The 26427-nt window shown below is 44.2% G+C and overlaps 1 protein-coding gene across 1 annotated transcript; it reads right to left on the minus strand.

Moving 5' to 3' along the window:
• Nucleotides 1-23475: 23475 nt before the first annotated feature.
• LOC119295698 (probable proline transporter 2) lies at nucleotides 23476-26212 on the minus strand. Its single transcript, XM_037574145.1, has 4 exons — nucleotides 25921-26212; nucleotides 25023-25342; nucleotides 24395-24925; nucleotides 23476-24311 (listed from the first exon to the last, which is right to left on the minus strand). The coding sequence occupies exons 1-4, from the start codon at nucleotides 26039-26041 to the stop codon at nucleotides 23931-23933; spliced, it is 1353 nt and encodes a 450-aa protein (XP_037430042.1). The 5' UTR covers nucleotides 26042-26212; the 3' UTR covers nucleotides 23476-23930.
• Nucleotides 26213-26427: the final 215 nt, after the last annotated feature.

Raw genomic sequence — 26427 nt, forward strand, 5'->3', positions numbered from 1 at the left:
TGGGGCAGCAAGTATCAACTGGGTTTTGGGCTGCCCCGTCTAGGCTTTCTTTTTTAACATGCGCAGCCCACGACCTCGGATGGGAGGTCCATAGGACTGTTTGTATTTTCTTGAGGGCCGTCATGTATCGACCGTCCTATGGACCTCCCATCCGAGGTTTTATTTTTCCCGAAACATCGGCAGCCCAATTTATGTATTTTTTGAAGAAAACGAGAGGTCTGTTTTATTTTTCTATATAAGAATAGGAACGCCTGGTCCAACTTATGTTTCCCTTCTAACTATATTTTATATATTTAAATTATTTTATATGTTATTATATATTATTTTTATTGTCATCATATTTAATAGATACTTACATATGTAAGAAAACAATATCCCACATCTTGTTAACTTATAAAAGTAATTTCTTAACAATAAAATCCTGGATTGTTTTGGTACGAAAACCCTAGTGATTGTGTACAAAAGCTTGGTAAGATTTAACGACGAATCTAATAATAAATCACTTATTATTTAAATATATTTATAACAAAATGCTCAGCCCCTGTTTATTTTTTGATAACATTGCTGGCCCAACCCAATATTATAATTAGAATCAGCCCAGCTAAATCGTGTATTTCGAGAAAGTGCAAATGGCCTATAATTTTTTAGGAAAAAAGATAAATGGGCCGCATGGACGCTACATTATTTGTTCACCCAGCCCAGCTAATGGACTGTAATTCAAAAACAAGATCAAATTGACTGTAAATTCTACCCCGCAAAAAAAGACTGTAAATTCTGTGGTTGAATACGTGCCACATTTTTGGAGGCTGAAATGTTGGTCAATAGGTCGAGGCCAACGCAAGTCGTTGTCAACTTAGTCAAAAAATGATTCTGACATCGTTAGCCGTTGGATTTACATCCAACGACCGGCATCCATCTTCAATCTCTCGTCTTTTTCCTCCAGCGCTGCCGGGACCACCTCCCGCCTCCTCCTGCTAGCAGCTCTGCTTAGCACGCTTTGCTGTGAAGTGCTACTCCACCGTTGGCCAGGCCATCCCTCCACCCGTCCACACATCATGTTCTTCTCCACCGACTGCCGAACCACACCCCACCAGAACCAGTTAACCCTCATACACCTCTCTGTCTATGACTCTACTCCCGAGTCTTCCCATCTCCGGCTCGTTGCTGTCCGGGGTCTCGCTGTTGTCCACCACCTTGGATGCACTTTGCGTGGCGTGGCCAACATGGTCAACGAACGACACCATTGGAAGTAGACTGTGCGTGGAGAGGCTGACAGCTGGGTCCACAGCTGCACACAAGGAAATGCCTCCTTATTACGCGCAAAATAATGATTCCTCCACCTGACATCTGGGACCACCGGAAGGGCCTCTGTATTTCGCAAAAAAATGTGCCCCCCGCTGACAGGTCGGACCCACCAACTATCTTTGCACGCAAGGAAGTGCCTCCTTATTACGCACAAAAAATGAATAATCCCCCTGCCAGCTGGAACCCAGCATAGTGGGAGGCTGACTTGTGGGCCTACCAAGTTGACGAGGACGGAGGGCTTTGTCAACTTAGTCAATATGAACAATTCTAGCTCCATTTATCGTACGATGTTCATCCAACGACCGTAGTGCTTCTTCAACCTCTGGTCTTCTTGCTCCAGCCGCCCAAACCAGCGCCGGTCGTGCCGCATGCTCCTGCCTCCCGTGGCCGGTTGTGATGCCGTGGAGGCCTCACCGCCCCATACTACTCCCACCGCTGGACATGCCATCCCTCTACTCACCCACACCCCTTGTTATTCTGCGGCGACGGCAGCCTCACACCGCAGCCGAACCAGTGAACCCTCATACTCCTCTACGTGTGGGCATCCACTACCGCCTCTTCCCCGGCTCCGCATCGTCCCCTTCCTAGGCCTCGCCGTCGTCCATCGCCCTGGCGCTCTCGGCGCGGTGTGGTCAACGTGGTTAAGGAATGACTTCCATCAGACATGGACTGTATGTGGAGAGGCTGACAGCTGGGTCCACGGCCGCAGCAAGGAAGTGCCTCCTTATTATGTGGAAAATAATGATTCCTCCACCTGACAGCAGGGACCCACCGGACGGGCCACCGTATTTCGCAAAAAACGTTTCCCCCCTGACTGTTGGGACCTACCAGCTACATCTTCGCACGCAAGGAAGTGCGTCCATATTACGGGCAAAAAAATGATTCGCCCCCTGACTGCTGGGACCCACCAGCTACATCTTCGGACGCAAGGAAGTGCGTTCGAGCAAAAAAAATGATTCACCCCCCTGACTGCTGGGACCCACAAGCTACATCTTTGCACGCAAGGAAGTGCTGACAGTCGGGACCCACCTGGTCGAAGCGTATGCAACGTTGTCATTCTGGTCGCGAACGTGTATGTACATACTGGTTGATGTAGAGGCGCTCACGTGTTGTAGTAGAGGCACTTACGTTTCGTAGTAGAGGCACGCACGTAGCATATACACGTACGTACATCGGCCAGGGTGCAAGAAAGTAAATACGTCCATGTATATACATACAGGCAGGGTCTCGAATGCCTACTCGCGCATACGGCCAGGGCTCATGTACATGGCTGGGTCGGAACGGAGAAATAGCATCGTCGTCGTGTTCATGGGAGCCAACCGGCTGGGTCGGAACGAAATGCGTCGTCATGTTCATCGGGAGGGCTTGGACGAAATAGGTGATGGAAACGAGGCCTGGTGTACCGCAGAACGGAGGAAACGGCCTTGTGTTTGACCAAACACGTTCGAAACTGGATCCTGTGCATCGGGAAGGGTCTGTCATACCGCAAAATGGAGGAAACAGACTTGTGTTGGACCTCCTACAGTTGAAACGGGGTCCTGTTGATCGGGAGGACTGTGGCGTACCGCAAAACGGAGAAAATGGACTTGTGTTGGAGCGCTACGGTCGAAACGGGGGTCTGTTCATCGGGAGGGGTGTGGCGTACCACAAAACGGGACTCCACGGGATACTGTTCAACTCCACCGTCGACCTCCTCCAGCCTCCACGGGCTACTATTCATCCACCGTCGACCTCCTCCAGCCTCCACCTATGACTGTTCATCCACGGGTTCCTGTTCATCCAGCCTCCACCGCGCGCTACTCCACCGGCTACTGTTCAACCACCCCTCTCCACGGGTTCCTTTTCAACCACCCCTCCACAGGCTACTGTTCATCCACCCCTCCACCTTCTACAATTCATCCAGCCCTCCACGGGGTCATCCTGTTCATCCAACCCTCCACGGGGTCCTGTTCTTCCAGCCACAACCGGCTCGATTGATCGGGGTCCTGTTCATCCAGAGGCAACACCACGGGGTCCTGTTCATCCACCCCCACCGCTCACTGTTCATCCAACCCTTCCCCCTCCCTAGCAACACTCATTGTTCATCCAGAGGCAGCATCGATCAGCTTCAGTTAGCGGCAGTAGCGAAGGAATCACTCGATCGGGTTCAGTTAACAACCATCGATCGATCGCTCGGGTTCAGTAACGCGTAGCCTGCAGTGCAATCCCTCGGGTTAAGTTATAGCCCAACGCCACGCTCGGGTTCAGTTACAGCCCAACGCCTCGCACACACGCGCGTATGTGTACGAGAGAAACGTGCATCGTTCGGCCCCCGACTACCTACCGTAACCGGAACTCGCCGAAATTTTCCTCGCCCTCGCTTCTACCACGGTTTTTTCTGTCATGGACGACTCAAAGAATGTCATGCAGATGCGTCTCCGGCCCGCCCAGGACGAAAAGCCCATTTTCTGTCATGATTTTTTGTCATAGAAGTAGGAGCCCACCACATCTATGATGATACCGGGTTTTGTCACAATTATCGTCATAGAAGTGTCATAAGTATGATAGAATTTTTTTTGTTCGGCCCAAAATGTCATGGATGTGTCTTTTTTTGTTGTGAATATTTGCTAGTAGATGCTTAATTGGTCGCGGGAACAGTGGGAACCTTAGTGCTCCTGACCTTGCTATTTTGTGCCATGCTTTGTTTCGTGATACAACTTTCGCTTTAGGCACTATTGTTGCTAAACGGTTAAGTCTGAACCATACAAACGGCCCCATCTTTGGAGGTATCTTTGCTTCATGCCTTGCTAAACACTTTGAGATACCTATTAGGCATCATGAGAAAGAGGAAAAGTTGTTGCCCACTATTTTGCTAGACTATAATAGTATGGTAGCACATGACTTTATTGTTAAAAATAAGAAGAAGATACTTAAGTATAACTTGATATTTGCTAAAACTAAATGTGAGACTATTATCTTGCCTGCACCCTCTTTGTTTAACATACATTCAGGCACGTACCTTATCCTGCCTGAGGACATTTATGCATACTGGAAGCTGTCACGAGTCCCAGAGCCTGAGCCTGAGCCACCACTTGATCCATATCGGGAGTCTGTTTATCAGTGGGATCTAGAGGAGCTTGCTAACCAGTGGCACACCAAGGACCCTCCTCAGTACAGCGGAGAGGGTCGCTTCGATCCATGGGAATAGACCAACTTAGGCCAAAAGCCTAAGCTCGGGGGAGTACATATTTCTCATCGAAATTACATTCATGTTCACACATTCATTCTAGTTGTCGGTGTTCGTACTTTTTCATTGTACTATCCATGCTAGTTTATTTTTCTTTTCTTGCTTTCTTCTTGTGTGTTTGAAAAACTTTGAGAAAAAAACAAAAAAAAATGTTATAGCTTTTAGCTAGTTTACTTTCCATGCTGGTAGTAGTAATTAAAAGAAAACCCAAAAATATTTCTCGTTCTTCTTTTGCTTGTTGGGAGCTTTCCCGTGTAAATAGTTTTATTTTTCTTTGAATTTCTTTTATTTTCTTTGGGGGTCGAGAGGAGAAGACCACGATGAAAATGTTGAGTGGCTCTCATATGCATTATTGTTGATCTAACCAAGATCCCATATTACCTTGTCTTCTCCTTTGAATTAAATGCTTGCAGATTCCAGCTCAGTCCAATGCACGTGCATTATCATTATTATTCACACCATTCGGTTGTGCAAGTGAAAGGAAATAATGACGATATATGATGAAATGATTGAGATGAGAGAAGCTGGTATGAACTTGACCTATCTTTTTTTTGTAAATATGATTAGTTCATCGTTCTTGATTCAGCCTATTATGAATGAAACATGTTTGCAATGACAATTAGAGATTATAGTTATTCATGCCATGCTTAATTAGCTAGGAGTTTATAATAGTTTACCTTGCGTGCCAACATGCTATTAAAATGGTTGTGATGTGGTATGATAGGGTGGTATCCTCCTTTGAATGATTTGAGTGGCTTGACTTGGCACATGTTCACGCATGTAGTTGAAACAAAATCAACATAGCCTCCACGATATTTATGTTCATGGTGATTTATATCCTACTCATGCTTGCACTCATTGTTGGTTAATCTTAATGCATGTTCATGACTGTTGTCGCTCTCTAGTTGGTCGCTTCTCAGTTTCTTTCTAGCCTTCACTTGTACTAAGCGGGAATAATGCTTGTGCATCCACTTCCATAAACCCCAAAGTTATTCCATATGAGCCCACCATACCTTCCTATATGCGGTATTTACCTGCTGTTCCAAGTAAATTTGTATGTGCCAAACTTTAAACCCTCAAATGAAATTCTGTTTTGTATGCTCGGATAGCTCATGTATCAATTAGGGTTGTCTATATCTTCCATGCTAGGTGGGTTATTCTCACGATGAGTGGACTCCGCTCATCATTCACGAGAGAATGGCTGGTAACTGGGATGCCGAGTCCCATGCTCAAATCAAATCAAAATAATTGCAAACAAAACTCCTCCAGGATTGTTGTTAGTTGGACGGTACCCGTTGTTTTGGGCCAACCATGGAATGTGCTCGTTGGTGGTGGGGGAGTATAAACTTTACCATTCTATTTGGGAACCGCCTCTAATGTATGTAGCATGGAAGATATCGAGAACTCTTGGTTGTTATGTTGACAATGAAAGGATGCCACTCAAAATATTATTTATCTCTGTTTTAAAACTCGAGCTCTGGCACCTCTGCAAATCCCTGCTTCCCTCTGTGAAGGGCCTATCTATTTACTTTTATGTTGAGTCATCATCTTCTTATTAAAAGGCACCAGTCGGAGAGCACCACTATCATTTGCATGCATTGCTATTAATTTACATTGAGTCTGACTGTGACTGGATCTATTTTGCCATGAATTACAATGTGTAGTTAGTCCTTGATCTTCAGGGGTGCTCTGAATTTATGTTTTGCGGTCTCAGAAAGGGCTAGCAAGATACCATCTTGTTATATCATATTATGATTGTTTTGAGAAAGTGTTGTCATCCGAGATTTATTGTTATTGCTAGCTAGTTGATTATGCCATTGTTATGAGTAAATGTGAGACCTAAGTGTTATTATGAGTGTGGCTAGTTCATAATCTTTGCTGAAAACTTGAATGCTGACTTTACATATTTGCAACAACAAGATCAAACAGAGTTTGTAAAAGTTTTTATTTATCACTTTCAGTTTGTCAACTGAATTGCTTGAGGACAAGCAAAGGTTTAAGCTTGGGGGAGTTGATACGTCTCCAACGTATCTACTTTTCCAAACACTTTTGCCCTTGTTTTGGACTCTAACTTGCATGATTTGAATGGAACTAACCTAGACTGACGCTGTTTTCAGAAGAAATGCCATGGTGTTATTTTTGTGCAGAAATAAAAGTTCTCAAAATGACCTGAAACTCCATGGAGTCACGTTTTTTAATTAATAAAAAATATTGGCGAAAGAATCAAGGGGCCCACACCATGCCTCATGGGCCCCCTGGACCTCCACCGACCTCAATTCCAACTCCATATATTCACGTTCAGGGAGAAAAAAATCAGAGAGAAGGATTCATTGCGTTTTACGATACGGAGCCGCCGCCAAGCCCTAATCTTCCTCGGGAGGGCTGATCTGGAGTCCTTTCGGGGCTCCGGAGAGGGGAATCTATCGCCATCGTCATCATCAACCATCCTCCATCATCAATTTCATGATGCTCACTGTTGTGCGTGAGTAATCCCATTGTAGGCTTGCTGGACGGTGATGGGTTGGATGAGATTTACCTTGTAATCGAGTTAGTTTTGTTAGGGTTTGATCCATAGTATCCATTATGTTCTAAGATTGATGTTGCTATGACTTTGCCATGCTTAATGCGTGTCACTAGGGCCCGAGTGCCATGATTTCAGATCTGAACCTATTATGTTTTCATGAATATATGTGAGTTCTTGACCCTATCTTGCAAGTCAATAGTCACCTACTACATGTTATGATCCGACAAACCCCGGAGTGACAATAGTCGGGACACTTCCCGATGATGACCGTAGTTTGAGGAGTTCATGTATTCACTAAGAGCTAATGCTTTGGTCCGGTACTCTATTAAAAGGAGGCCTTAATATCCCTTAGTTTCCAATAGGACCCCGCTGCCACGGGAGGGTAGGACAAAAGATGTCATGCAAGTTCTTTTCCATAAGCATGTATGAATGTATTCGGAATACATGCCTACATTATATTGATGAACTGGAGCTAGTTCTGTGTCACCCAATGTTATAACTGTTGCATGATGAATTGCATCCAACATAATTATCCATCATTGATCCATTGCCTACGAGCTTTTCACATATTGATCTTTGCTAAGTTACTTCTCCCTCGCTACTATTATGATTGCTACAAAACTACTTCTATTATTTCTGCCACTGTCACCATTACTTCCATACTACTTTGCTACTAAATACTTTGCTGCAGATATTAAGTCTTTTAGGTGTGGTTGAATTGACAACTCAGCTGCTAATACTTGAGAATATTCTTTGGCTCCCCTTGTGTCGAATCAATAAATTTGGGTTGAATATTCTACCCTCAAAAACTGTTGCGATCCCCTATACTTGTGGGTTATCAGGCGGACAAACGATATATGTTGCCTCTTCTTACTTTCTAATTTTTTTCTCGTGTCAACGTAGAACAACACAAGTGTTGTGTCTTTTTTTGGGAGTTTTCGGAGTTCGCTTGGACATTTTTATACATTAACTGAGTTTTCTATGCATTCATGTGCATAATTCAAATTTGAACTACATGCACATGCTCTAGTGCATATAAAGTGGCTCAGAATTGGAATGTGTGTCCTTGGTTACATGCTTAAGTCCCATGCAAGAAATGAGAATGAATGTCAAACACCTTTCCACCGTCGCTCAACCGCTAACATTGAGATACTTGGTTTTTAAATTCTAGTAAATCGAAAATGCGTCTGAAATTTATGAACCTTGACACGCTAGCATGGAACAACATCAACATGCAGTGGTAAAAATATTGTCCCATTTGGGGCAGGTTGGGGTATATAAGCTTCTAATAAACCAGACCTTCTAACAACAAGCCTCATGGTTACAGTAGGGAATGTTTCACCTTTCTGGATGAAACGATATCGGTTGCCTCTTCTTGATTTCAATTCTTTTTCTAGTGACAACATAGAACAACATGAGTGTTGTGTTAAATTTTGGAATTTATCGGGGTTCGTTTGGACATTTGTATGCATTAATTAACCTTTCAATGCATTTATGTGCATAATTCAAATTTGAACTACATGCACATGCTCTAATGCATATAAATTGGTTGAAAATTCAAATTTGTGTCCTTGGTTGCATGCTTACGTCCCATGCAACAAATAGGAATGAATGTCAAACACCCTGCCATCGTCACTCGGCCGCAAACATTGAGATACCTAGTTTTTATATTCTAGTAAATCCAAAACTCGTATGAAATTCATGAAACCTGGCATGCTATCATGGAATGGCACCCGACATGCCGTGGTAATTTTTTGTCACATTTGGGGCAGGTTTGGGTATAAGCTTCTCATAAACCAGAGCTTCTCACAACAAGCCTGATGGTTTTGGTAGGGAACGTTTCACCTTTCTGGACGAAACGATAGCCGTTGCCTCTTCTTGATTTCAATTTTTTCTCTACTGTCAACATAGAACAACATGAGTGTTGTGTTAAATTTTGAAATTTTTTGGGGTTCATTAGCACATTTCGTATGCATTAATTGAGTTTTCAATGCATTTATGTGCATAATTCAAATTTGAACTACATGCACATGCTCTAATGCATATAAATTGGTTGAAAATTCAAATCTCTGTCCTTGGTTGCATGCTTACGTCCCATGCAAGAAATAGGAATGAATGTCAAACACCCTGCCATCATCACTCGGCCGCAAAGGGATACCTAGATTTTAAATCTAGTAAATCCAAAACTCGTCTGAAAGTCATGAAACTTGGCATGCTATCATGGAATGGCACCCGACATACCGTGGTAATTTTTTTTCTCCCATTTGGGGCAGGTTTGGGTATAAGCTTCTCACAAACCAGAGCTTCTCACAACAGGCCTGATAGTTTCGGTAGGGAATGTTTCACCTTTCTGGACGAAACGATAGCTGTTGCCTCTTCTTGATTTCAATATTTTCTCTAGTGTCAACATAGAACAACATGAGTTTTGTGTTAAATTTTGGAATTTTTCAGAGTTGTCGGGGTTCGTTAGCACATTTCTTATGCATTAATTGAGTTTTCACTGCATTTATGTGCACAATTCAAATTTGAACTACATGCACATGCTCTAGTGCATATAAATTGGTTGAAAATTCAAATCTGTGTCCTTGATTGCATGCTTAGGTCCTATGCAAGAAATGGGAATGAATGTCAAACACCCTACCCCCGTCACTCGGCCGCAAACATTGAGATACCTGGTTTTTAAATTCTAGTAAATCCAAAACTCGTCTGAAATTCATGAGACCTGGCATGCTATCATGGAAGGGCACCCGACATGCCGTGGTAAATACTAATGCAATGCACAGGCCTTTTTGCTAGTCTTTATCTAATTACAAATAGGAGATTATTAATAATTGGGAACCAATATCCCAAACAGATTATTTATTGGAGCCGTGAGCGTTAGACCAACAATGTATAAGTGTCATGCTTTGGTTAAGCAATAAAGCAGCAACATTAGTCATCCAAATAGAAAAACAATATACTATGGATTATACACAACAAGTCATCAACACTCAACGACAACGAGGATACATGTTGGATTATAGATTATTTCCAACAAAACATTCTAGTAAATACTAAAGTTTTTCTCACACAACAAATAACAAAGCGATGAAATGAACTTCAGTTCAGCCAATCCACGGTGTTGGAAACGCTTGCTTTGAACCATAATTGATTCTCTATGAAGGGCCAGCTATTGTCAATCTCGAGACAAATGCAAGACTGATCATCCAGGCTGAAGCGGCCTATATCAGGATGCATATCGTGATAGCCACAGTAGGGAACCATAGCAATGTCCGAGGTATAGATACAGTTGCTTCTCATAAATGGTAGTAACATTGTGTCAACAGCAGGTGGATCGCGTTTCACCATCATTGGATAGTTTTGTCCAAGGAAGAGCGAGTTTCCTCCAAGACTATCAATACTGGACCAGGGACAAGGTGTTTGCGCTAGCACATGAGTATCCATCCCGAATACCCTGCAACGGATGTTGGAATAGGTCCGGAGAGTGCGAACATGGGAGACAACACCTACTTCGTTAGTAACATCAGCAGTGCCCTGTATACATACAAGAAGAGGTGATCCATCGGAATAAGTTGCCAGGCGCCACTGAGTATATAGGTCATGCTCGTCAACATGCTCGTGATCATCACCATCGTCATCTCCCCCTTGGTTATAAAAAAATTCAAGTATAGGTGGTGGAATGTTCACAGGACCTTGGAAACACAAGAAGGTTAATTAGTAAAGGGAAACTAGCTAACCCGCATGCATGTGGATGAAACAATTATAATTACGGTGGAAGACAAACGTACCGAAATCATAAGGATTCCATGCAAAAATAGTGCCACAAGTGGTGGCAGAAAACACAAGACCCTTATATTGAATTGCATCACAGTACTCATCCGTGTACATAAATTGATTTTTGAGCAACATCCATCGAGGCATGGAAGTAAGGACGGCAACAAGCTTGTCGAAGATAGCAACAACTTCATAGTTCTTGTAATCCCAAGAGCGGTTGGGAACTCGACAAATTGCTATCTTCTGTAGACAACAGACATCATGATCGTATTTGAACGTACATAGATCATCTGTGTGCTCAACCTCAGGGCAGTCCGTGATTTTTGAAAGTGGAACCCGGTGACGAGTGTACACATTCACAAGTTCCCACTGATAAACAACCCAATCTCCATTTGCGCCTGACCAAGCCTTACCCTCAAGCGATGGCATCTTAACATCACACGTATCATTATCAAGTGGCATCAACCTGCAGAAGGCGAGGCTTCCATCGTCCCCACGCGGTCGACTAGCGTCATGGCGAAGACGATAGGGGAGATCAAACCGCTCCTGAACCCTATTTGTTGAGTCGAGAATGGGCTTGAACGAAACTGCCATGCTAGCTGAGGTGATGACGTCGCACTAATCAATGAGTTCCTCCACCACGTCATCTTTCAGATTGGGGCAAGAATAACGGGCTCGTTTCCGGCCTGTTCCCTCCATGGAGAAGTCGATCGAACAATGGCAGAAGGAAGGGTGAAGGCAAATGGAGGGAGGAAGAGCATGTGACAGCAGTTCCAAATCTAGAGGGAAAGGCGAAGAGGCGGTGGACGGTTGCCAAGGCACACGAAGAGGCTACTAGGGAGTGAACGGTTGCCACAGAGAGGTCACACACTAACGACAAGGCCGTCCTCTCAAACCTAGCACCTGCGCGGGATGGCCTCCATCGCCCACACGAGCGAAGCCACTTCGCACCCCACACGGTTGGTCCGCCACGCCGCTAACATCAAGTACTACAATAGTGGGCTTATAGCATGCTTACATGGCAATTTTTCCTATGTGGAGGAGATAGACATGAAGGATTCCTGCAACAAGGACAAGCGTGCCTGGCACTCGGCCTGGATGGAGAAACTCGACAAAGCCCACATCGTGTACGCGGCCAAGGAGGCGTACATGTGCTACGACATGTACAGGCGGGTCGTTTACATGAGGAAGTGCCTCCTTCCCCAAAACGGCCAGGGATCCATCCGGAGGCAGAGCAATGGCAAGCGTCATTGCAACAAGAAGTAGGTGATTAATTAGATCCTCGTTTCTCCTAGTTTAGTATGCATGCAATTGCTTACTTTGGTGTGTGAAAATGTTATCTGTGTAGTCACTTGTCTAATTGTATGCTTAATTTGGTTATGCAATGATGTCTTTTTAAGTATATTTGTTGATGCTCTGTAGACAGAGCAAATCACATCGCACATGGAATAAACAAGGGAACCCGTCGGTGATGATTTGATCAATCACTGACAATTGTATACCAGCAATCATTTTCTCACAACACACACGGCTTATTAACAGGAATCGTCTGTGTTGTTATCGGACTTCCCACACATTTCTGATTACAGACCTGTTTGCCACGTATCACACACATCTTGTTATATTGAACCATTTCTGTTCTCTTGTCTCAACATAAATAGTTCATCCGAGTGAACCGCATGCTGTATATCGCACACACCTTGATCTGGTTGACCATTTCTTTGTGTTGCCTAATCACAAACAGTTCATCCGAGTGAACCGTATGTTGTGTATCGCGCACGCCTTCATCTGGCTACCCATTTTTTTTGTTCCTCCTCATCACAAATAGTTAATTGAACTGAACCGTATGCCCTGCATCGCACACGCAACTAAAATCTGAATTGTGTTTGATGCATCCGTCATCGCAAACATTTTGCACATTTTAGACGGTTCTCTGACACAACCGTTTGCGATTATTGCATCGCACACAGTTTCTCGATGGGTCTCTGATCGTGGTGTCGCATTAGCAGCATCCTGTAGTAGTGACACACCTGCTGCACGTCATACTGGATCTTCGGTCGAGTCAGAGTGAGGTACTGGAGAGCACCAACAATAGAACAGTAGAAGGCAGCATCTGAAGTAGGAGAACCATCCGTGGCAGAAAGCTTGGGCTTCATATCAACACGCGTGGTGGCAGGCTTGCAGTTAAGCATGCCAGTGCGCTCTAGGAGCTCATGAGCATACTTCCGCTGATGAAGAAAGAAGCCATCCGGACGGCACACCACCTCAACACCGAGGAAGTGGTGCAAAGGAACCAAGTCCTTGATGGCGAACTCAGCATGAAGATGAGCCGTGAGCTGATTGAGAAGACCAGCCGTACATGCCGTCAGGATGATGTCGTCGACATAGAGCAGCAAGTAGGCCGTGTCGGAGCCCTAGTGATACACAAAGAGCGATGCATCTGAGCGGGTGGAGCAGAACCGAAGCTGGTGGAGAAACGCCGTGATGCGCTGGTACCAAGTGTGCGGGGCCTTCTTGAGTCCATACAAGGACCACGAAAGCAGGCACACGTGGTCGGGAAGCGCCGGAACAACAAACCCGGTGGGCTGCTGGCAGAAGACCTGCTCCTTGAGGTGACCATGGAGGAAGGCGTTAAAGACGTCCATCTGGTGCACCAGCCTAGCACGGGAGACCGCAAGATGGAGAACCATGCGTATCGTGTCGGGCTTGACAACCGGAGCGAAGGTGTCGGTGAAGTCGATGCCAGCATGCTGTTGGAAGCCACGAACAACCTAGCATGCTTTAGAGCGATCAAGGGTACCATCGGGACGGAGCTTGTGTTTGAAGACCCACTTCCCGGTAATCACGTTGGCGTGCTGGGGACGGGGAACAAGCTGCCATGTCCGGTTGCATAGCAGGGCATCAAACTCCTCTTGCATCACAATCATCCAGAGCGGTTCACTAAGAACGGATCGAACGGAGGATGGCAACGGCGATGGCGTAGAGGTGGACGCCGCGTGTACGTAGTCATCCGAGGGGTAGCACGAGCTCGAGCGAAAAGCGCCCGTATGGGCACGGGTGACCGGACGAGCCAAAGGCGCCGGTGATGAGGGTGTCGAGTCCGCGGGTGCCGAGGGGGTCGGGGGCGTCGAGGGGGCGGCGGAGGCCACGGGCGCCAGGGCCTCGGGAGGAGGGGTGCCAGTGCCGCGGCTAGAGGGGCGCCACATGCAGGGGGCGCACCTCAAAGCCAGGGGCGGGCCAAGAGAGGCGCGCGAGCGCCCTGGGAGAGGCGTCGAGGAACCCGCATCATCGGTGGAGGGAGGAACAACCAGGGGTACCCGCTGAAATGGAAACACATGCTCATCAAAGTAAATGTGTCGGGAAGTGAACACACGGTGAGAGACGGGATTGTAGCACCAATATCCTTGGAGTTAAAGGGGTAGCCGATGAAAATGCAAGCGACAAAACGGGGTGCGAGTTTGTGGGGAGCGGTGTTGGCAGTGCTAGGATAGCAAAGTCACCCGAAAATGCGCAAGCCATCATAGGATAGGGGTGTACCAAAGAGAATATAGCAAGGTGATAGTTCCACCGTGGGCGGCAGGGTCGAAGGTTAAGGAGAAGTGAAGCAGTAGCAAGTGCGTCCGGCCCTCAGCATCCTTCGCACGCTTAATCAAAGTGTCATTTTCGGTCTCAAAGGCGGCTTTTTCCGCATCAATGGCAGCCTTAATTTTCTCAAGTTCTTCTGGGGAGGATTGCAGGGTTGACTCTGCTTTGACTCGCAACGCTTGTTCTACATCAAACTCTTTCTTTAAGCCAGTCAATTTTGACTCGGCCATGTTTAGTATCTCCTACCAGTCAGGGAAATGTTTCATATACCAGTCATTTAAGTCCCGAGCAGGCAAGGCTGCATGACCCGACACTTGGAGGCTACACGAGGAAAAGTTATCCTATAATCAAGTCCTAAGTAGCTGGAAGCAACATACGTGGTACCTGGGGGCTAACGCAAGTCATTTTTCAACTAAGGATATAAAGAGAAGACCTGACTCATCTCATGAAGATGAACCGGCCCTTGGGGGCTACATAGTGTTTTTCTCCAAGTTCACTAGTTATAATCAACAATTTGGCGACCCGACTCTCTCATGGAGATGAGTCGGCCCTTGGGGGCTACGTATCATTCTTCAACTTTACATTGACAATGTCAAAAGAACTGCCTTATTATTTTCATAACAAACCGGCCCTTGGGGGATACAACACTCTTGTCAAAATTGTATGCAAGTCTCAACCATACTCATGTTGTCCTATGTCTAAGACTTGGGGGCTACGTAAGTATGTATATACAATATTGAAGAAAGAAATAAGGTCTACCTCATATTTTTGCTTCAGCATGTTAACCATGCTTATCTCCGCATCACGGCTCTCAAACAGTCGTGTCAGAAATCTTTGATGCAACTCTTCAACGCTCATATTCTCTACACCAGGGAGTTCCAACTTAGTCTTCCCCTTATCCATAGGGACCGGCTCATCTTTGACCAGAATCTTGGCCAAAGTGCCTGAAGCATCAGGAGCGCTTTGCTCCACCCCAGTAATGGTTACTTTTGTGTCAACCTCCATCCGATTGACATCTTGATCTTCTGGACGAGGGTTGGGAGCATGAGCGGGACTTGGCGGGTGGACATCCTTGGTTAGCTCGTCTGGCCTGGCCTGCTCATCTACGGCGTTTGTTGTTTCATCCGTTGGTGGCTTATCAGTAAGTACCGGCTCATGAACCATTTCTGGTTCATGATCTAGTTTATCCACGCTCGTATGAATAGCCCATTCTTTCGGGTTATCCTGTGGTGGGTCTTGAGCGCCAAAGGTAGTAGGGGCATCGGATGACTCGCTGACCTTCTTTCTGGCAATGGCTTTGGCCTTGATACAAATACAAGCACTTTTCAGTTAGTAAGATGTTGCAATAAGCAAGGTAAGGTATTGCAAGCACTCACCCACTTAATGGTGAAAGCCGGCAGTTTGGTGGCGGTTGATTCTTCATGGATCTGACTCATGATAATTTGAGTTAGAAGGGTTAAGGGGTTGCCTAATAAGTCCAGCTCGGGGAAGAGATGAAGTAGGACCGTGAGGCACCTCAATCCGTCGCTTTCGAGCTACTGGCCCAAGTGATAACCTGGCGATCAACTCACTAGAATTGCTCCAGAGTTTGCGCTTGCCGGCTTGCTGCATTTTTTTCAAAAGAAATTTTGGGTCTAAGTAAGCGCGTGGATGAGAAAATGGCACCTTCCTGACGGCTCTTCTTGACCTCTTGGGGACAAAAGTTCCCAAGCCGGAGGAGATGAAAATTACCGCAGTGTCGCTGGCTTGACTAGCTTCGATGTTACCCTGAGAAGTGGAGGTGTCAGCAAGTTGCATAAATAAACGACCAAGTGAATCAAGCTGTACCTCCGACTCATTTCCAGCAGCCGGCTCGGCATTCACTACTAGGGAAAAGTCTATACACGGAATCTTATCAGCAGCGCGCTTTAAAATAAGGTGCTGCTGCTAATTAGCAGTAGCGTGCTCAGGGGTAACTCGCTGCTGAAACAAATATAGCAGTAGCGCGCTCGCTCAAAGACGCGCTACTGCTATAATCCTATATACTTAAGAAGTTCACCCCCACTACTTGATTTTACTAGAACCACAATGAGCCACGTCGTCCGAATTGTTTCAGCCGTTGGTGGAATATAGCTCAGCTTTCTACAGTCGTCCGATTAAGAGTTAGCCAAAATTACAGAGAGCTGCCACCGCTAAGTGAAATAACGCTTCATTCGTTCCTTCTACTCCCTGCTTTCTTCTTCAACCGAACGATATACAAAAGCGCAGCCATTCATCTCTAGCGACGGGTCATCCCCGTGGGTTCTCGACCTAGCTCGCGGTGGAAGCACACCAACTATGGTGGCGCCCCAGTCGGACTCCTCTGCCCCCTCGCATGGTTCCCTCGATAATGCGTCCCTAGGGTGGCTTCGTCGATAGTGTGACCGGTCGTTCCCCATAGCCTACCTCCTTTAATCGATCTCCTTTGTTACTATACAATATCTTCTGGATTTTGGTGGAATGCGTTCATGACGAATAGGACAACAAATTTTATGTTTGAAGTTAGGATTTGACAGTGGCTATGCGTCTGTATGTTAAGTGCGTGTGCGGAAGGTTGAAGACGACCGCAAACTGGGCTAAATGAGAAGCAAAGCAGGGAGTTGGGCTGGGCCAAGTGTCAAATCCAGTCAGCAGCCGCCACGAGCCCTTCTTGATCATGCGCCTTCTGATATTCTGATTCCCCTTTTCACCTTCTCTGATGTGATCTCCATCAAATCTTGCAGCAGAAACGGATGCGCAGTTATTCTCCCACCCAGACCCCTCGGCTCCTCTCCCTTGGGCTTCACTCCCATAAATCCTCCGCCTTCTTTCCATTCAACGGAGCACCGCGTGCTACTCCTTCATCCAGGTACGCCGCCACTCTCCACCATCTTACAGTTTTTACAGCTGCGTACAAGGAGGCCACAGATTTGCTAGAATTTACTTCCCATCCAGGCTTCGCCATGTTTATTATGAAGAAGCTTGGCTGGAGACTCCATCACCATGGGTGTCTATGTTGCCAATAACAAGTAGATGTCATTCGGTTCCCATCAGAATTCAGTTTCTTCTCTCTGCTTTTAATTCGTTGCTACCCTGAACTCCCCCTGTATCTTTTGAACTTTGTTGTATTGACATGTAAGTGCATCCCTGTATTTTTGCTTTCTTCCTGCTTTGTTTGTGGAGCTGTACATGTCTGTCGTCTTCTTATTTTTGTTGGCGCTTCTGCTAGAGAATAGCCAGATTCCACCTTGGAGAGTCAACAAACTTGAAATCCATCGCATTTTGTTGCCTGTGTGCTGGGTGCTGGGCGGACACATCCGCAGCGCTCGCGGTCGCCCAGGGTACTTCTTGATTCCTCCATTCCCTGTCTTTCTTTTTCTTTACTGTTAGATTATTATCTTGCAAATTATTTGTTTTATGTGTTAGTCTCTCTCTCTCCCTCTCTCCCGTAAAACATGACCATCTTGCTAAGATATTTTGTTGGTTCCATTCTGCAGAAAGTGTGGTATGTAGTTCAACAGGTAAGTTCATTTGATTACTTTATGAACTGACAACAATTACATTTCTTGAGTTATTTTACAATAAATCTTTATCTGCTAACTAAACATATGACATTCAGTGTCTATTTATAGCCATTTGTTTGTCAGCGAAGGTAAAAACTTCACTTCCTTTCTGATCTTAAACTACACACAGTTTTTTTGCATGTGTTTTATATCTTTCAGTTTATGTTTATTCTCTTTTTATCGGGTTATGGGATGATACGAAGAGTGTTTTTCTTTTACATTGGGAATATGCAAGTTCATATTTAGTGATGCCACTTGGTAAATATTTTTCACAGTTTACCTTAATCTGATGGGTACATACCTACGATTCATCAAATATATATGATAAATCATACCACGTACAGTGGATAGAATAGAATCCTAATCTCCAACTTCAAATTGGTGACTCGGCTGCAGCAACACTATATCATCCCCAGGCACTTGATTTGTCATTATCATTCAGGGTTTCTGTTCATATAATTCACAAAGTATTAATCTCACATTTTATTTATTTACAATTTCCTGTCGACTACAATATGGTCCTTACAAATCCATCTAATATATGTTTGCGCATTTGAGAGGTGTTTTTGAGCTATGTTCTTCGATCGGTGTTTGTATAGTTCAAAGTGAATCGGTATGATTAAATTAGATTTTTTTTTCATTTCTTTGGTACACATTAGTATAACGAATCTGGATACAGAACATTTAGGATATTTACTTGCAAATTGTCTAAATATGAAAATGGAATCTTACTGTGTACATTTCAATATGGGGCCGAGTGGTTGCTCTGCCCTCTACTGCAATTCATCTTGAAATTTCTTATGCTACTTCACGTTGTGGTGTGTCCATGACTGAATGGCTGACTAGAATACCCTTTTTTTTTATGATATTGCACTCAAACAAACAAGATACTCGTGGTTTTATGAACTCGAATCAACTGATTCTTTTCTACCATTCCGTGGCAACGTGCCGATGGACGCAGAAAAGCACACGTGGAGTATGGGTATGTAGAGGGGACAACATTGCACACAGGATAGCATAGGGAGATCCTGGGATTTTTATTTTGAGCGAGATCGAGGGAGTTGGAACGGTGAAATACTACAACAGATTCGACGGAAGCTGCAACAGCCATGGAGGAAGAACATAATATTTGCACGTGGAGAACAACCCGTTTGGCGTTCACATCTACTGCGAGGGAGATGCCAGCCACACGACCGTGGGCTATCCAGCGGCACCCATAAAATGTCATGAAAAGCATCATTTGGCACCACGCGTGGCCGGTGAAACGTCACAAACAACATCATTTGCACATTAGGATAGTGGGGATCAGTCTCTTAGGTATATAAGATATGAACATACTATGTTATATAGTCATTTTTGGACCTTTATTATCATATCATATCATATAATCAATGGTATAATAATAAATATTTGTATCTATTTTTATTATTTATTAATATTTTTCACTGCATATAATTCTACTCATATGGTGCTTCAAGTTCCCGCCCCAACGCGCGGGGTATTATCTAGTATTCAAGGACTCCCAACCAATTAAGCTTGGGGATGCCCCGGAAGGCATCCACTCTTTCTCCTAACGACCATCGGTCATTTTACTTGGAGCTATATTTTTATTCGTCACATATCATGAGTTTTGCTTGGAGCGTCTCCCTCTACTCTAATCTATATAAACTAGGGGTTTTTGCTCTATGGAGACAAACAAGTTTTGGAGCCTCCTCTAGTTCCTCTAGTTCTATTTCTAGTTGGTCCTAGTTGAATAATAAGAGCTAGACTAATCCTCATAATTATAAGTTCGATGTGGTTCTAATCTCCTCCCTCTAATTTTTCGGCGACGATTAGCTCTGGATGGTGAAGCGTTGTCGAATCGTGAAGGATGCATGCTGGTAACCAAGTAGAGAGGTTGTGCTTTCAGTCTTCGGTTCGAGGGACTATTCGGTTGTTGTTCGCGGGATCATTCATCGACGGTTTGAGGGACTCCAAGTACGACCTACACCGACACGTTTTTTTTCCGCTGCAACTCAGTGACGGTAACGATCGTGATCACGACCCATTATGCATCTTCATATTGATCTTGAGTGTGCATAGGCACGAACTTTTTGTTTTCTACTATGTTTCCCAACATATCATACATACTTTTGTCCTCGAGTGCTGCAATGGCATGAAACAAGCAGTATAGCAGAAAAAAAATCACACAACTTTGATAACATCTTTTGGTAGATGGGCTTCCAGCCTAGTGGCAAGAGCGCGATAGTGCCTCTTGGCGGACCTGACTTTGAATCCCGTGTACAAAATATTATTTCATGTATTAAAACTCATTGTGTGACACCCTCCCTCTCTTAATTAAGATGTCGTGAGGCTCTCCTCTCTTTTGTTGTTCTAGATTTTTCATAACATCTTTTCTGTCAGAGCACATCTAGAAGGTATAGCGGGAAGGCTTCCTAAGACGTTGTCACGTACACCATGGAAACCTTTGAAAAGAATATTGTAGAGTATGTCGATATATGTTTGCCTCACACCTGTACATCGCAAATCTTGTTTGCAAGACCATATGATTGAGGAAGTTGTTTTTCACGAAGTGCAAACATTTTATTTTGTTTTATTTTCTCTCCTTAGTTTATAGTGCAAAATCTGTTATGCGCTTTATACATTGCTTTGCAAAGATTATACTTGTTGCTATAGCGAAAAATATCTCTTGAATTTTATCACAGCTAGTCACCAAAGGGCTATTTTTTTATTCCCTAGAGGCAGTTTCTTAGCTTTTTATTAAGAGCACAAAGAGAGCAACCTTTTTCCGACAGGGAGAAAGAGAGCAACCTCGTATAACAAACTCTCAACTATTTAAAAATAACTATGGTATATATGGATTATTTACCCTACTTTAGTCCAAACCAAAAAGATAAAGCTCCAACTCATTTTTCTTAAAGCTATTTTTTGATTCTAAAACATTGATGGGCTAGTGCTTATCATACATGGGATGGACCATTGACTCAATGGAAAAGCCCATTCTTGTAGACAATAACATGATTAGACCACAACAAGCGAGCTATAAGCTATAGCGAGATATATCGACCTCTCGCCTCACGCGCATCGCAAGTTGACTGGGTCATTATTGTAGTTATTTGCTCATTATAGTTTGCTCGTTGCATGTTCTCTCTTGCTCCGCTTTGTCCTTTCCCCCTTTTTTGTTTTATTTTGTTTTTCTTTGATTTTTTTTATTTTTAGCTAGTTTTCTTTTGATTTTCTTTATTTTTTGATATAACTTTGGTTTTCTTCATTTTTCTTGAGTTTCACCGTGTTTTTCCTTTGTTTTCACTATTTTTTATTTTCTTTGTTTTTCCTCGCTTCTTTGTTTCTTTCTTCTATTTTCCTTCATTTGTTCAATTTTGTTTATTTCTCTTTATTTTTTCGCCGATTTTCGCTGGATTCTTTCTTTTTAATGTGTTTTTCTTTATTGTTTTCATCGGTTTTTCTTTTCCTTCTCATATATCTTCTTTTTTTCTACATTTTTTTTGTTTCTTTCTTGGTATGGAATTGTTTTTTTAATCAGTTTTCACTGTTTTCCATTCTCTTTACACTTGTTCTTCGGTTTTCTTTTCTTCTTTTCTTTGGTTGCTTTTTCAGTTTTATTGTTTCTTTTTTCTTTTCTTTTTATTTTCATTCTACATTTTCCGTATAAGCCAGAAACATTTTTCTAATACACATTTAACATTTTTAATACATGTCCAACATTTATTTATACACATTTTTTACCTTTTCAAATGCTTGATTAACATTATTCAAATACAAGATTATTATTTTTTTCTTGCATGGTCAGTATTTTTAAACATTTGTAATGCTGGACTTAAATTTTCTAAATACAAGATTAACATTATTTTTAATACATGGTCAATATTTTTTTATACACATTAAAAAAATTCGAATGCTTAATTATTTTTTTCCAATACTTGTTAAAATATCTTTTTAAATGCTTGATTAACATTTTATAAATACATGAACAACTTTTTTTGAACGTATGTTTTTGTATACATTTTTTATATACATGAGTAACATTTTCATTATAGACATTTGGCATATTTTGAATGCTTTACTAACATTTTCTGAATAAAAAAATTATACATATTTAAAAAAATCAAATACAAGATTAACATTTTTTAATACATAATCAATATTTTTTCTACACATTTAACATTTTCAAATTCTTAAAAAAATCAAATACAAGTTTGACATTTTTTAATGCTTTATTATCTTTTTTAAAAACTTGTTCAACATTTTTTCAGATGCTTGATTAACATTTTTCAATACATGATCAATTTTTTCACACACATTGTATATTTTTATACATTCTTTGTATACATGAGAAACATTTTATTTATACATATTTAATTTTTTTCAAATGTTTGGTAACATTTATTTTCAAATATTTTATGTAAAGTAATTTTGGTAATACATTTATTTAGAATATTTGGAAGTATAAACGAAAGTAATAAAATAAAGGAAAAAATGAAAACAAAAAATGTGGAAAAGAACAAAAAGAACGTGGTCCTGGCATCCCGCACACCTGGGCTGACCCATTTAGGTCTCACTATAAGCGAGACATAGCGTTGCTCAGACTACATGCCCTCCCCGGCTTTCCGTAAAGCAAATGTTGAACTTAAATGTGTAGCTTGCGTCACCGAATATTTGTTTCGATGGTGATTTCTCAAGCACATAGAACTTATTCAAAAATTGTAATCTGTTTTTGCTCACGACTTTGCTTGTTCAAAGGCGTACGTCAAGCCGAAACTAAGTTAGGTCATTCAGTAACAACTCGTTGGGGTATTGTTTGTGAAGATGCAACAATGTGGGGTCCTGAGACTTTGTGACAACCGATGACATGTTGTCACTTTTTTGCACAATATAATTGTCGAGGACGAGTGTGAAGGGGCAACCTGAACCTGTGATTTTGAAAAGTCTGTAGAACAAGTCCACATCCTGAACTTATAAATAGGTGCAGATCATATTCTGAATTTTCTGAAAATGCATCTGAATCTTCGAGATCAATAGGTGCACATGAAATTACTCAACGATGTTGTGGAGCATATGTGGACCCACAATGAAAACAAATGAGTTTAATGTTTGAATTGTGCATTTAAAAAATTATGTGTGTGTTTTCACTACGAACAAATGTTATTTATGTGTGATATTCATGTGTATGATGGATGTGCATGATTTGAGGGTTTTGATATGAGGAGTGTGGCAGTCCGGCAACACATTTAAGGAGCCGTGTGACATTGTCCGGTGTTGCACCCGAGCATATCTGCAGACGTTTATGAGTCGGATTTGCCAAGTAGGACTGTAGACGCTCTAAAAGACTCTACATCTACTTAAAAAGCTCAAGAACATGTGGGTTCTAAACCCTGCTTTAGTGCAACTCAAAAAGATAAAGCTCCCAACTCATTTTTTTTAAAGCTATTGATTCTAAAACATCCATGGGCTAATGCTGATCATACATATGGGCTGGACCGTTGACTCAGTGCAAAAGCCCATTCTTGTAGACAATAATAACATGATGAGACCACAGGCCCTCCCCTGCTTTCTGTAAAGCAAATGTGGACCTTAAATGTGTGGCTGGCGTCACCGAATATTTGGTTTCCATTGTGATTTCTCAAGCACGCACACAGAACTTATTCCAAATTCCTAATCTGTTTTTGCTCACGACTTTGGTTGTTCAAAGGCGTACGTCAAGCCAAAACTACGCTAGGCCATTTTCAGTAACAGCTCAGTACTATGCGACAACACAGTTGTGTACTAGTAGTAGTTGGCTAGCTATTGTTGTCGCGAACACACACACACACGCGCGCAATAGTTAATGGAAGCGCTAAATGAAGGTAAGGCATGCTACATCATGCGGCTAGTTGCGTCGATGAAGGGAAACTATCCTCACTCCTCAGAGAAGCAGCTTGGTGAGTGAGAAAGAGAGTCAGACATCGGCGAAGATATGGTATGTCTTCGAGTCGCGGGCGATGAGCCTGAGCGCGGCGATGGCGGCGGTGATGGAGAGAACGGTGAAGAAGACGATGTTGAGCCAGTGCCATGACTTCTGCAGCGAGGAGAGTCGCTGCCTGTTGGCGACGAGGTACATGTGGTTGGCGAGCACGAAGGTGAGCGGGAATGTGCTGAGCGCCCCCGTGAGGCTCATGAAGTCCCCCAGGAAGGGCAGCGCCGCCGCCATGAGCGTGTTGACGGCCAGGTAGCCTCCCCTCACCCCGACCCTGAATATCACGTTGTGCATCGCGAACGGGCCTCCCACCTTGCTCCCGAACCGGGTGTCCAGGTACTCGTACATGGGCGACGCAAAGATCTGCATGCATGTCCAAGAAAGTAACGGATTGATGATTGAAATTGCATCTCATCCTCAAGTGAAAAAAAGAAGAGAAGACTTACGTGTAGTGCTATGACTGTCTGGAGGAAGGCAGCGAGGTTGGCAACTGCCTTGATCCACAGGGGCCCAGTGACGTTGTTGAGCAGGTAGGTGGTGGTCTGGTTGCCGTAGGCCCAGTAGCCGATGACTATGATGGCGTAAAGGGGCAGGGAGCCGGCGGTGAACTGGAACCACAGCGCCTTCTCCATGTTCTTCACCACGGGCGCCTGGACGGTGGCCTGGATCTCCGGCAGCATGCCGGTGTTGTAGGCGAACACCAGGCTCGCCGCCGCGCCGATGGTGGTGAACACCCTGCTGGACGGGTCTCCTTGGATGCTGTAGTCCCGAGGCGGATTGCGGAAGCCGTCCTTGAGCGACAGCACGCAGGCTGCAAAGATGTAGGTGAGGCTGAAGATGGTGGAGAAGCCCAGCCAGATCCTCAGGGCCGACAGGTACGGGATCCCGAACGCGAAGAGCGCGCACACGAACCCGGACACCGCGATGCAGTAAGGCAGCTTCATAGCCCCGTCCGCACTCACCAGCAAATACAGCGCCTGCATTTATTTATTTCTCCACCGTGTCAGTCAGTCAGTCAGTCAGTCAGTCAGAGAAACACCAAATCCACAATCATGAAGAGGTTGATGGTACTACCTTGAGTGCTTGCCCTGCTATTATGATGAAGCCTGTGTTGATCATGAAGAGGTTGATGTACTGCATCGCCCAGGTGATCTTGTACATCTTGGGCCCGTAGATGTGGCCGGCGAGGTCCCTGTACCTGATGTGACGCTTGCCGCCGAGCAGGTGGAGGCGGCCGAGCAGCGCGTTGGCGTACATGGACACGGCGGCCGCCAGGAGGAGGCCCACGGTGCCGCCCACCCAGCCCAGCGGGACCATCAGCGAGCCCGAGTAGCCCAGCACGTAGGCGCTGTTCACCCCGGTGGTCAGCACGAATGCCACCTGGTACCATGGATCTGACAAAATTCCATCACACACATATTACTTCAGGTTCAGGGATTCCAAAAGGCCGAAAATATTCAGATCCCTTGTGAAAGTACACATCCTGCATCTCCCATGCATATGCATGTACGAGTACCCAACAGCCAACAGATTCGCACGTGCAAGCAAAGTTACTATAGAGTAAAAGAAAAAAAGGCATCAACTGAACCCATGTGTGTTAATTTGACTATGGCACCGCACTGCACTAGTGTGGTACAGTACACGACAAGGACACAGCTGATGCTGGCATTATATATATGTATACATATTATCTACAACGGACGATGCGGTGGACGCAAGCCTGGGAGAGATGGTCAAAGGATGCATGCATGGATGGATGGATGGATGGACACTAGCATCCCTCGAATTAAAGTCTGAAATGGCTTCAAGAACAAACAAGGCCGGGGTATAGTTAAGGTTTGTGCGGTTGCAACCTAAGAATGATCGATCAAAGAGGACAAAAACAAGAAGATGAACAAGAACCAAGAACAAGAACAAGAGCTTCCTGTTTTCTGTATATGAAAAGGAATTCGGAAGGAGAGAGGGAGCGTACCAACGCCAATCTGGTGTGAGGTTTCATCGGCGACAGGCAGGTCATCAAGCTTGTCCCCGTGCCCATTCTTGGAGGGGTTGGCGTCCACCACGATCACCTTCTCCGCCGGCGGCGTGGCCATCTTGTTCGACCGTCTATCGTTGTATATGCTGGAAGGAAGGCAGGCGATCGATCGATGGGTTTGGTTTGGTTTGGTTTGGTTTGGGTGATATATATAGCAGGAGCAGTACTAGCAGAGGGCCGAGAAATGGCCGGGAAGGGACTATGAATGAACTGCAATAGAGTCACAGCTAGCAGGAGGGAGGGGGAGGAGGTCTCTTATAGGGGACGGGAGTCATCGACTAGGACTGATTTCCTGGTCAACAAATAATATATTATTGTGCGTATTTCATGTGCGCCGCGTCCTTCAATTAATTACTCTGATCTTCAATCCTGGCTTGATTTCTTTTAGGGGCGATCCTGGCTGGATTTGTGTTTCCATCACGTTTTCCTCTTGCAAACCTGATC

This window comes from Triticum dicoccoides, chromosome 4B, assembly GCF_002162155.2.
Source record: "Triticum dicoccoides isolate Atlit2015 ecotype Zavitan chromosome 4B, WEW_v2.0, whole genome shotgun sequence".
Taxonomy (NCBI): Eukaryota; Viridiplantae; Streptophyta; class Magnoliopsida; order Poales; family Poaceae; genus Triticum; species Triticum dicoccoides.

Bases quoted from the DNA above. Each gene is read 5' to 3' on its own strand.
- LOC119295698 (XM_037574145.1), bottom strand. From the start codon at position 26,041: ATGGCCACGCCGCCGGCGGAGAAGGTGATCGTGGTGGACGCCAACCCC. The intron at 24,926-25,022 runs GTAGTACCATCA...AAATAAATGCAG, and splicing joins TAGCAGGGCAAGCACTCAAG to GCGCTGTATTTGCTGGTGAG. The intron at 24,312-24,394 runs GTAAGTCTTCTC...ACATGCATGCAG, and splicing joins AGACAGTCATAGCACTACAC to ATCTTTGCGTCGCCCATGTA.